General features: G+C 42.6%; 1 protein-coding gene across 5 annotated transcripts in view; it reads left to right on the forward strand.

Annotated features, from left to right (window-relative positions):
• Positions 1 to 12,082, forward strand: part of Cct6b (chaperonin containing TCP1 subunit 6B) — a 57,964-nt gene that overhangs the window by 21,923 nt on the left and 23,959 nt on the right. For 4 of the 5 annotated variants that reach the window (XM_076936170.1, XM_076936171.1, XM_076936168.1 and 1 more), the window contains exons 4-5: positions 3,723 to 3,896; positions 5,590 to 5,693. In XM_076936170.1, the coding sequence (XP_076792285.1) occupies positions 3,723 to 3,896; positions 5,590 to 5,693 (278 nt within the window). The remainder of the gene's footprint in view (positions 1 to 3,722; positions 3,897 to 5,589; positions 5,694 to 12,082) is intronic. The other variant, XM_076936169.1, reaches the window with a different exon arrangement.

Genomic DNA, 12,082 nt, shown 5'->3' on the forward strand with positions numbered 1-12,082 from the left:
AATGCTACTACTTCTTTTGCTGACTGTTTCAAAGACCAGGGATTTTGCTCATCCTAAGGAACTGATCTGCCCCTGCACTACAGCCTCTGTCTCAACAGTATTTGAAAACCTTTAATTTTGTGAGCCAGGCATGGTGGTGCATGTCTGTAATTCTGGGACTCAGGAGGCTGAGGCAGAGAGATTGTACCGTTTGAGGGCAGCTTGGGCTCATAGTGAGACATTGTTTCAAACATTCATTTTGGTTAGAATTTTAGATCCACCAAAAAGTTGCAAGAATATTACAAAGAATTGCCAGGGTTATAAGTGCATTTTCACACCTCTGCTATGTTGTCTGTGAGACATGTAATTAATATAAGGTGTCTAATGTTTTCTGAATGAAAGGAAGAGGACGTTGCAAACATGTCCTAATTATTTCAATGACTCTCTCTCTCTCTCTCTCTCTCTCTCTCTCTCTCTCTCTCTCTCTCGTTTTTAGACACGGTATGTAGGTGGGGCTGACTTCTTTTTATTTTTTACTTATTCACTTTACATCCTGCTCACTGACCCCCTCCAACAACCCTTCCCTACCCTCTTCTTCTCCTCTGAGCAGGTAGGAGCTCCCTGGGTATTCTCCCAACCCTGACACTTCAAGTCTCTTCGAGGCTAAGCACTTCCTCTCCCACTGAGGCCAGACAAGGCAGTCCAGCTAGAAGAGCATATCCCATGTACAAGCAAAGGCTTCGTTCCAGCTGTTTGGGCCCCACATGCAGACCATGCTGTACATTTGCTACATTTGTGCGGGAGGCCTAGGTCCAGGGGCTGACTTCTAACTTGCTACCTTCTTGCCCCAGCCTCCCAAGTGCTGGTCTTACAGCCATGTGCTCCCAGATTTTAGTGCATAATTTCTAGAATCACTGAATTCTCATATAGAGTCACTATATGTATAAAATTAATCTTAACAGCTCATGAGTGTATTATAATCCAGTCTGCAGATTTCTTTCAGATTCCCCGCTGATCCTGAGTATCTTTTACAGAATAAGGAAACTCTAGGACAATGCATTGTGTTGAGAGGTCATGTCCTTTGAGTCTCCTTGAAGCCAAGACAGTTCCTAAAGTGTCATTTATACTCTGTGGCATTGCTACTTTTTTTTAAAAAAGATTTATTTATTTATTTAATTTATATGAGTACACTGTAGCTCTCTTCAGATACACCAGAAGAGGGCATCAGACCCCATTACAGATGGTTGTGAGCCACCATGTGGTTGCTGGGAATTGAACTCAGGACCTCTGGAAGAGCAATTGGTGCTCTTAACCACTGAGCCATCCCTCCAGCCCCAGTATTGCTACTTTTAAAAAATACACTTATCAGCACTTGGGAGGCAGAGGCAGGCGGATTTCTGAGTTTGAGGCCAGCCTGGTCTACAGAGTGAGTTCCAGGACAGCCAGGGCTACACAGAGAAACCCTGTCTCGAAAAACCAAACCAAACCAAACCAAACAAAACCAAACAAAACAAACACTTATTAGTTGTATGTGGGGGCACATGTGGAGGTCAGAGGTCAACCTGGGAGAGTCAGTTCTTTCCTTCACTACATGGGTACTTGAAGCAAACTCAGGTTGTCCATCTTGGCGGCAAGCAACTTTACCTTCTGAGCCATCTTGCTGGCCTACTTAAAAGTTATTTTAGATTTATTTATTTTTATACCCTGGAGCTGGATTTATGGATGGTTATGAGCCACCTTGTGGATTCTGAGAACTGAACCCAGGTTGTCTGCAAGAGTAACAAGTGCTCTTAACTGCTGAGCCATCTCTCCAGTCCTGACATTGAAACCTCCCCCCACCCCCCACCTTTTTTGAGACAGGGTTTTTCTATATAGCCCTGGATGTCCCAGAACTCACTATGTAGACTAGGCTGGCCTTAAACTTACAGAGGTCTGCCTGTCTCTGCATCTTGTGTTCTGGGACTAAAGGTTTGTGCCATCTCACTTGACTGACATTGCTACTTTTAAATTGCACAGGCCAGTTATTTTGTAGAAAGCCCCTCACTTGGTATTGTCTATTTCCTCACAATTAGACCCAGGTTATTAATTTTTGGCATGGATACATCAGTTCTGTGGTGATCTGAGTGTATTCTATTGGGGGCATGAGATGACATCCAGCACATTACTGTGATATACTTTTGTCAAAGTCAGTGCTGACCTGTCCCTGGGTATTGAAAGGAATATATGTGCCTAGATGTAGTTGAAGCTTTTGAAAATAGACTTTGTTATGCCTTGCATTGCACCAGACATTTTTTATCTCAGCACTGGGAGAGCTGAGTCAGGAATTTGAAGACAGCCTGAATTATGCATGTAGCAAGACCCTATCTCTAAATGAATGAATGAATTTATAGTTTTTTTTGTACTTGCAACTTCTCTATAAGCTTATTATTATTGAGTTCCCACTCAGCTGCTGGAGCAATGGCTCAGTGGCTTAAGAGCACATGTTGCTCTTGCATAGGACCCTAGTTTGGTTCCCAGTACCCACACGGTAACTCAAACCCATCTGTGAGTCCAACTTCAGGGGCTCCAACCCCCTCTTCTAACCTATGTGGGTACCAGGATGCACATGGTACATATATGTGCACACAGGCAAAACATTTATATGCATTTTAAAAGATTGCTTTAGATACGAAGCCTGAGAAAGAGATACTTATGAATGACACATTTATGTTAGTGCCATTGTAGAGTGAAAAATTATAAAGACCATTTTATGAAATATATACAGGCTTTTTCTTTACCCTAGACCTGAGCAAAAGAATGCAGGTTCCAGAAGGCAGAACTGAATGTAAGATTTCAGGCCTTCACTGCCCCGGGATACATTCCGGGTGGAGGACATTATCCCTGAATCAGAGGACTTGCTGGATTAACATTCCTCAAGCCTCAGGGGAGAAAATCCATCTGTGGGTGAGGAAGGCCCAAAGCAGGAAGACACATTCCTGACCACAAAAAAGATGCAAGTCATCTAGGTGGGGCTGTGGCCGGAGAAAGTGAGAAATAGTTAATCTGAAATAGTTGGTAAATGACAGGGTAGGACACAGAGACATGGTAAAACTACATTCTTGAGAAGAATGAGCCGGGCAGTGGTGGCGCATGCCTTTAATCCCAGCACTTGGGAGGCAGAGACAGGTGGATTTCTGAGTTTGAGGCCAGCCTGGTCTTCCAAGTGAGTTCCAGGACAGCCAAGGCTACACAGAGAAATCCTGTCTGGAAAAACAAAAAACAAAACAAAACAAAACAAAACAAAAAAAAAAAAAAAAAAAAAGAATGAGTGTGCAGAGTGATTTCCACATGACTCTAAATCATTTAGGGTGGGTTCCTCTGAAATGTTCCACTATTTTTATGTTATGTATCCTTGACAACCCCTCACCCTCCCACTCCCCTGGTTTGTGGTTTCCCCCTTTAAAAACGCTCCTCAGACTGACTGGCTTTGTCAATTCAACTCCTGCTCGAGTGAACCGAATTGGCCTTGGCTAGCCAACTCTCTCCCTAATAAACCTCTGCTGATTGCGTCCAGGTACAGTGTCTTGCGAGTTTGTGGGTGGCTGTGACTTCCCAAGACTTGAGTAAGGGTCTCCCGAGTTTGGGGTCTTCACCATCTCTGTGGGCCACATTATTTTTTGACATACTTATTACTCAGAGAACATAACGCACATTTACTCTTCGTAGTTTGCTATGTAATCTGTGTATTTATGTTGCTACATCAGGGCCTGCACCCGAGAATCATAGCTGAAGGATTTGATGTTGCAAAGATGAAAGCACTTGAAGTTTTGGATGAAACTAAAGTACAAAAGGAGATGAAAAGAGAAATCCTCTTAGATGTGGCTAGAACATCCCTGCGGACAAAAGTTCATACTGAACTGGCCGACATACTAACAGAGGTATGCGATTAAACTGTCCTCTACCCAGAGTAGTCAGGCACATGGTGATACTTTTCTTTTTTCTTTAAGACAACCAAATATTGCACATAACTTTTCAGAAATGTAAAACAAGAAGGCAGGCTAGCGAGATGGCTCAGTGGCAAAGAGCACTGGCTGTTGTTTCAAATGACCTGGGTTCAAACCCCAGGGCACACATGATGGCTCACAATCATCCCTAAATCCAGTTCTAGGGGATCCAATGCCACCTTCTTACCTCTGTGGATACCAGGCATGCACACAGTACACAGGCATACATGAAGACAAAACACCCATACACATAAAATAAATACATTAAATTTAAAAACCACCAACAACAACTTAAAACCAACAAGGCAAGCACTTAAAATTCAGTTGATCACAACAGTGGTTTTTTAACCTTCCCAAAGGTGTCACATTAGTGATTACCTGTCTTGGAATTTGGAAGGAACTTAGCTTCCTGTGGCTTATCTCTTGTGAAACCTCTTGGACAGTGTATTCAGCTAAACCTGGAGGTCCATATTTGATGATATCAGGTGACACATGAGCAGTGTGCCTTGTCATTAGGGCTGCTGCTTTAATGAGGCAAGATTGACCTGATATATATATCAGGATATATATATATATATATATATATATATATATATATATATATATATATATGATATACATAAAAAGTTTATTGTTTATTGTTGTGTAAGACACCGCCCCCCAAAGGAAGTACCTCCCTCAAGCTTCAGGAATTCGCAGCCACCAAATAACTCACAAGACACCATTCTTGATGCAATAGCAATAGGTATATTTCGGGGTCAGTTGACTGAAGCCGAGACTCATGACCCATGCAGGGGCAGAGGAGTGTTGACCTCATGAGCTGGGAGTGGAGGGTTTATATAGAGCAGAACCACAAACCAAGGGGGGTAGGGGGTGAGGGAGTTACCAAGGAAACATAACATAAAAACAGTAGAAAGTCTTAAAAAGTCCCAACCCAAATTTAGTAAGGGTCTTACGAAAAACATCTTATACACTTAACTTTTGTAAGGATGTAACCTTGCCCAACCATTTAACTTGGGGTTAGCCAGTTCCTGGGACCACCCAGATGACTTGCATCTTTCTTTGTGGTCAGGAATGTGTCTTCCTGCTTTGGGCCTTCCCCACCTGCAGGTGGGTTCTCTTCCCAGAAGTCTGAGGAATGTTAATTAGTCCCTCCCTTTCTCTTTTGAATGTTAATCCAGCAAAAGTCCTCTGACTAAGGGATAATGTACCCCTCCGGGAATGTGGAATGTTTCCCAGGCAGTGAAGGCCTAAAATCTTACATTCAGTTCTGCTTCCTTGAACTAGTGAACCTGCATTCTTTTGCTCAGGTCTAGGGGTCATAAAAACTTTTTATATTTTTTATAAGTTTTCAATATCTTTCAGTTGTTCCTCTGTTCTCCCATTTCTGAAACTTGAAATGAGGAAATTCATAATAACTGAAGTCACAAGGCATTGCCATATGAAGCAGAATGTTGCATTATTAATTAACTTTAAGAAACACAAGTGTGCCACATGTGGTACTTGGTGACCACGCCTTTGACTTTGAAGCTTGAATCCTTTTTCTTGTTTAGTCTGGTGATAGGCCACTTGGACCAGGAGTTTCTTTTAGTCCAAGTAATATGCCCTTCATATGCTTCTCTTTCAGGCCGTGGTGGATTCTGTGTTGGCTATTAGAAGGCCAGGTATCCCTATTGATCTCTTCATGGTGGAAATCGTGGAGATGAGGCACAAGTCAGAAACAGACACACAGTAAATAGCATAAAATTTACAATTAAACATCTCCCTCTCCATGTGTGCATATGACTGTGTATGTGTGTGTGAGTATGTGTGTGAATGTATGTGAGCAGATGTGTGTGTCTGTGTGTGTACACCACAGCATGCTTGTGCTTATGTAAGTTAAATGCTGACTTGAAGCTCTCCCTCAGCGCTTTGTGAATTCCAGAAATCAAACTCAGGTTGTCAGGCATGTTACCTGCTGAGCCATCTCAGCAGCCACACTTTGGCAATAAGTTCTGAAATATTTGGCTTTCGTTGATTTCATTAGTTTTTTTTTCAATGGCTATTCATGGGTACTCATTTCAACACATTAGCTAGCTACAGTGAGCCTGTCATTTCTAGGTGCTGCAATGAGGAGTAAGCAGAACACACTCTTCTCAGAAAGCTCACATTTCAAATCAAACTAGAGAGTGAAGCACAATCATCTGTGCTGTTTTATAGACTTCAGGGAAAACCATTCTAATAAGAAGCTAAACTACAAAGCTACGAGTAATGATACAGGATCTAGCTATGTCAGAGAGACAGAGAGAGGGAGAGACAGAGAGGGAGAGACAGAGAGAGGGAGAGACAGAGAGAGACGGAGAGAGGGGGGAGAGAGGCGGGGAGGGGGAAGAGGGAGAGAGGGGGGGAGGGGAAGAGGGAGAGAGGAGAGGGGAAGGGGGAAGGAAGAAGGAGGGAGGGAGAGAGAGAGAGAGAGAGAGAGAGAGAGAGAGAGAGAGAGAGAGAGAGACTGCAGCACAGCAGAGGAGAAAAAGCAAAAGGACAAGGCCAGGGGCTAACGGGTCATGATGACAGTTCTTTAGAATATTTAGTTCTTCTCTCTTGCCTCTTGTTTCTTTCTTCCCCTCCCCGTTCTCTCCACACACTCATGGCCGGCCTCTATTTCTCTCCTCCTCCTCCTCCTTCTCCTCCTCCTCCTCCTCCTCCTCCTCCTCCTCCTCTTCCTCCTCCTCCTCCTCCTTCCTTCTCCTTCTCCTCCTTCTCCTCCTCCTCCTCCTCCTTAAACTTCTTCCTCTCTCTCTCTCTCTCTCTCTCTGCCTCTTTCTCTCTCTGCCTCTACTACCCTCTTAACTCCCCTCCCCATGCCCTGAATAAACTCTATTCTATACTTAAAAAAAAGAATATTGAGTTCTTTAGAATATTCGATTCCAAGTCCCTGTAAATACAGGGCAGAGATCTCTCACGCACCTCTGATTTTATCTTTCTCAGTTTCAGTCTAATTTCAGCCTTACAGTTTCCCTCTGCTCCTCTTCAGCCTTCTCCCTACAGACAGTTTTTCTCATGTTTGAGACGAGACCTCACTGGGTAGCCTAGACTCAGGCTTGAGATTCTCCTGCCTTCCAACAGCTAGGACTAACCTACATTATTCTGAAGCAAATCTTGAAATAATGTTTCACTTTTGTGGTAGTTTGAATAGGAATATCTGCCAGAGACTCTTGTGTTTGAATGCTTGGCCAATAGGGCATTGTTGACTTGTTGTTGGAGTCGATGTGGCCTTGCTGGAGGAAGTGTCACTGTGTGGGGCTGGGCTTTGAGGTCTTAAGAAGTCTGGCCAGCATACCTCAGTCTCCTGCTACTGCCAGGGGATCAGGATAGAGAAGTGTCAGCTCCTCCTCCAGCACCATGTCTGCCTCCACACTGTCATACTTCCTCCCATGACAATAATGGACTACACCTCTGAAACGGTAAGCCAGCCCCATTTAAGTGTTTTCCTTTTTAAGAGTTGCCATGGTCATGGTGTCTTTTCACAGGGATAGAAATTAGGATGACTTAAAAAAATACTTTATCTATAAGTAGATGTAAATATTATCAACATTAACTAATATACCTTTAAAAAAGAATACTAACTCATTAATATATTATGCATTTAATTTATACTTCAATTTTAATGTTTGAGTTTTTCAGTGAATTGATTTTGATTAGAATACAAACACTATATATTCCATTTGCAACTTAGACCATTTTTCTTAGGATCTGTTAGGTTTTTTACATACTTTTTTGAAAATAAGTACTTCTAAGTATTTGTCCATCTCATCTGAATCTTCAAATTTTGGAACAAACTGGTCCTAAAGATTCTGTTTGAAGGATTTTCCCCACCCCCACTCTCTCTTCCCACCTCCCCTCTCATTTTACCCAGGCCTTTTGTTCCTTTGTTTGTGTTTTGTTTCCTAATGCCTTTCTCTTTAATGCTTGGACTTCTGAGTTAAGGGGTGGGGAGCTTTTCATTTTTGTCTTATTAAATTAGCATTCAAGCCATTCATTTTTAGTTCTCTGCTTTTGTCAAACAGTATTTGAGGCTTTCAGTTTATAGTGTTAAAGTACGCATTCCTTAACCACATCCCTTAATTTTTATTTATTTGTGGCTTGGAGACTGGCTTTCACAGCATAGCTCAGGCCATTCTGGGACCTCTCTGACCTGCCTACCTCAGCCTGCCTCGGCCTGCCTCTGCCTCCTGCGTGCTTCGATTACTTACCAGAATGTGCAATTTTTTGTTTGGTTGTTCTGTTTGTTTGAGACAGGGTCTCACTATGTAGCCCTGGTTATCCCTGGAATTTGCTTTGTGCACTAGCTGGCCTTGAACTCTCAGAGATCTTCCACCTACCTCTGCCTCTGCCTCCCAAGTGCTAGGATCAAAGGCCTGTCCCACCTTCACCCGCAAGCATGAGCATTATGACTTTTAAAATCGTTTCTGTTTTCTTTGCCTTCTAAAGATTTCACTGAAGAGTGGTTTGGGTATAAAAAGACTATCTTAAGGGCAAGATTAGTGTCAAAGTACGGACAGATGTAAAAAAAAGTGGCCCTATGGTGACCCTCTCTCCTGGGATGACCACATTCAGCTATTTGCTTTTTCTGAGTTCTTTATTTGCTTATTAATTTTTATTTTGTTTAATTTTTTGGAGGCAACGTCTCTGTCATCCAGCGTGGTCTGGAGTTTGTGGCAGTCTCCCCATGCTTTCCTATAGTTGTGGAGTCCATCCCACTGGCAGATAGACTGAGGTTTGCTGGAAAATGCAATCCATTTCAAGTATTTTCTAATTTCTATTTTTTTTTGTTTTTGTTTTTGGTTTTTCGAGACAGGGTTTCTCTGTATAGCCCTGGCTGTCCTGGAACTCACTCTGTAGACCAGGCTGGCCTCGAACTCAGAAATCCACCTGCCTCTGTCTCCCAAGTGCTGGGATTAAAGGCATGCGCCACCAGTGCCCGGCAAGATTGCTTTTTTGTAAGTGACATTTTAATTTTGTTTTACTTTTTGGAGGCAAGTAAAAATTCTTAATCAGATAGTCTTTATATTTTAATTGAAGTAGCCAGTCTATTACCTTTAACATTGTTAAGAGTATATTTGATTTCACATCTCCTGTCTTTTTGCTCTCTATTCATTTCCCATTGTCTTATGTTTCTTCTAATCGACTTTTCATTTTATTGGTTTTATGACTATATTTTTCTCCTCTACTAATTTGCAAATTTCACACTTCTACTATTTTTTTTGATTAGTAGAAATTATATAATTTATAGTGACTTATAGGAGTCTAGCCTTAATATCTTTGCTCTGGATAATATCTCCATTTACTTCTTGAAACATGATCTTGTTACTGTTCTTTAAAATCCCACTTGATACTACTGCTATTTCATACTGAGTTTTCGAAGCTGTATCTTCATAATTTCAACTTGGTTTGATGTCTATGGCTTTTACCCTCTCAGTCCCACTTGAGACTGCAGCTCTCTCCCACTTATCAGCTGGAGATATTTCCCAGGCTCCCCAGTGGATGTCTAAGTAGTGCTCAACCTTCTTTCTCCCTGGTCCTTGCCAGCAGGCCTGGAGCTAACACATCCAGTTCAGCTTCTTCTTTTTCACCTTCCTTTCCCTCAGAGGATGACTCTGCAAGTTCATGCACTTCCTTAGTTAACGTTTCCCCATTTGACAGTGGGTTACTGAGAGCAGAGGTGAAGCCACGCAACCTCCTTCAGACAAGCAGCACTGATGTACTTTCCTCTGCTTACTGTTCAGCCTAGAGATTTTTCTCTACCTGTTGTTTGCTTTCATTTTCACTTTTTGGTGCTTTTATTGTGGTTAAAACTAGGCTTGCAGTTATAGATGGTTCCCAACTTAGAGTTCACCAGCTTTCCAGTGGTGTGAACATGACATACATTCAGGAGAACCTCTACTTAGAGTTTTACATTGTGATTCCCCTCAGCAATATGTACTGTATGACACTTTCTTGTGATGCTGAGCAGTAGCTCACAGCTAAGCCTGAAACCATGAAACTACACAGCCTGTACCCTGCTATATACGGCATTGCTAAATGATGGTGGTGCGAAGGTTAAGGAAAGTAAGTGCATTTGATGTGGTAGTTTCAACTTATGATGGTATATTGGAATGTAATCATGTTATAGTTCATTTTGATGGTCAGTTTGGTGGTATTTAGAATGGCCCAGGACATAAACCTCTGGGTGCACCTGTGAGAATATATCAAGAGGTTTAAATGAGAAGAGAGGATCCATTCTATGTGTGGATGACATGAGCTGAGATCCTGGAATGAGTTCAAAACAGAGGGCAAGATGAGAAATACATATCTGAGAATCATCATTATGAGGCTGCAACTATGACTTTTAAAGGTACCAGAAAGGGGGCTGGAGAGATGGCTCAGGGGTTAAAAATGCTGGCTGGCTCTTCTTCCAGAAGACCTAGGTTCAAGTCTCAGCACCCACTCTCTGTAATTCCAGTTCTAGGGTATCCATCGCCATCTTCTGGCCTATGCTGTTATTGCATGTACATGGTGCACAGACAGGCAAAAAATTCGTGCACATTAAAAAAAAAAAAAAAAAAAAGACATCAGAAAGATGCCAGTAGAATTGGAATTGTTGATCTACCAAATTCAAATAACCCTCACCAGCCATGATCTAGTTATGATGCGAAATTTCTGGTGTGTGCTTCCTTGATCAGAAGTGCAAAAATGAAAGAATCTGAAAGGAAACGGGCCAGTCCACACACCTACCACGACACTAACAATCACCACAGGAAAAATACCTTGCATCGAAGGTTCTAAGACACAGGATCATTTCCAGACGAGAATCTATGAGCCACTCATTGACTTACCCAGTCCATGAACCACCCATTGATTTACACAGTCCTGAGATCGTTAAGTGATTACTTCCATCAGCATTGAGCGGGGAATGGAAGCTGAAGGTACTATTGTGCTTGCCTAAGTCAACTATTTTAATAAACTGACTTAGTCAGTTAAGAGAAAGAGAATCCTGAACATTGGAAACTTGTTGAGAAATTGAAAAGAGGTCAAACATTCACCAATGGAGACTGAGGATGGGTGACCAGGGAGGTCAGAGAGGCCTGGTGCCTCAGCACCCAAGCAGAAAGAGAAATATTTAAAGTATTTTGTTGAGAACTGAAAAGTGATCGGCATACTGCTTCACTAGAGAGGCAGAGACGAAAGTCTGACTGAAGGCAAGTGCAGGGGAGAATGGTAAGGGGGCGGGTGTTTGTGGTTGGTTTTGATGGCCACTTGCCATAAATTAGAGTCACCTGAGCAAGGAGCTCCTCCTAAGAAACTGTCCTGATCTCCTTGATGAATCTGGGAAGACTCACCTTGATTGTGGGCACCTTCTGGGAGCAACACAGAGAAAGAGTGTGTCAGGAGAAAGAGCATCCAGCCTTCGATCAGCCTCCCTCTGGCCTTGACTCAATTGTTGTCTTGTTCATTGTCAATACCGGAAGCTGTTTCTACGCTTTCATCCTGGACTGGGGCCAGTGACTTTCCAGAGCCCTTCTGAGTTTCTCCTACCAGATCCGAACTGCTGAGGTGTCCAGCGTTGTGTACCAAGCAGCTACAGGGCACTCCTCCCCTCATTGAGAGATAGCCCCCGTGGGACTACTACCGAGGCACCCAGGCTTAAGTAACTCCCTGGTTCTCAGCTCTCAGGTGTGACTCTGCCATTGTTCCTATTTTAAAGCTGACTTCATAAATTCTTTAAATAATATATTCATCCCATTGGTTCTGTTCCTCTAGAGAACCCTTACTAATTTAAGGTGGAATTGCAAATTCCAGGTGGAGACAGTTCAGAGTAGCTGTAAGGAAAAGCAGTGAAATAGGACCAGCATTCTGTGCTGCAAGGGGATTCGGGAATGGAGTGAGGAGAGAGATGCTCTGTTTTAAAGAATGAGGGACTTCTGAGGATAGTGATCCACCTGCCTCTGACTCCTGAATGCTGGGATTAAAGGTTGTTGTGTCACCACAGCCCAGCCTAGTTTCTATTTTCTCAAAGCAGCATATTCATTCTCTGAAGATAAGGAGAGCAAACATGACAGAAGCTTGAAAAGTAGAGAACATTGAACGTATACTTTTTTTTT

Source organism: Arvicanthis niloticus, chromosome 6 (assembly GCF_011762505.2).
Source record: "Arvicanthis niloticus isolate mArvNil1 chromosome 6, mArvNil1.pat.X, whole genome shotgun sequence".
In the NCBI taxonomy this organism is placed as follows: Eukaryota; Metazoa; Chordata; class Mammalia; order Rodentia; family Muridae; genus Arvicanthis; species Arvicanthis niloticus.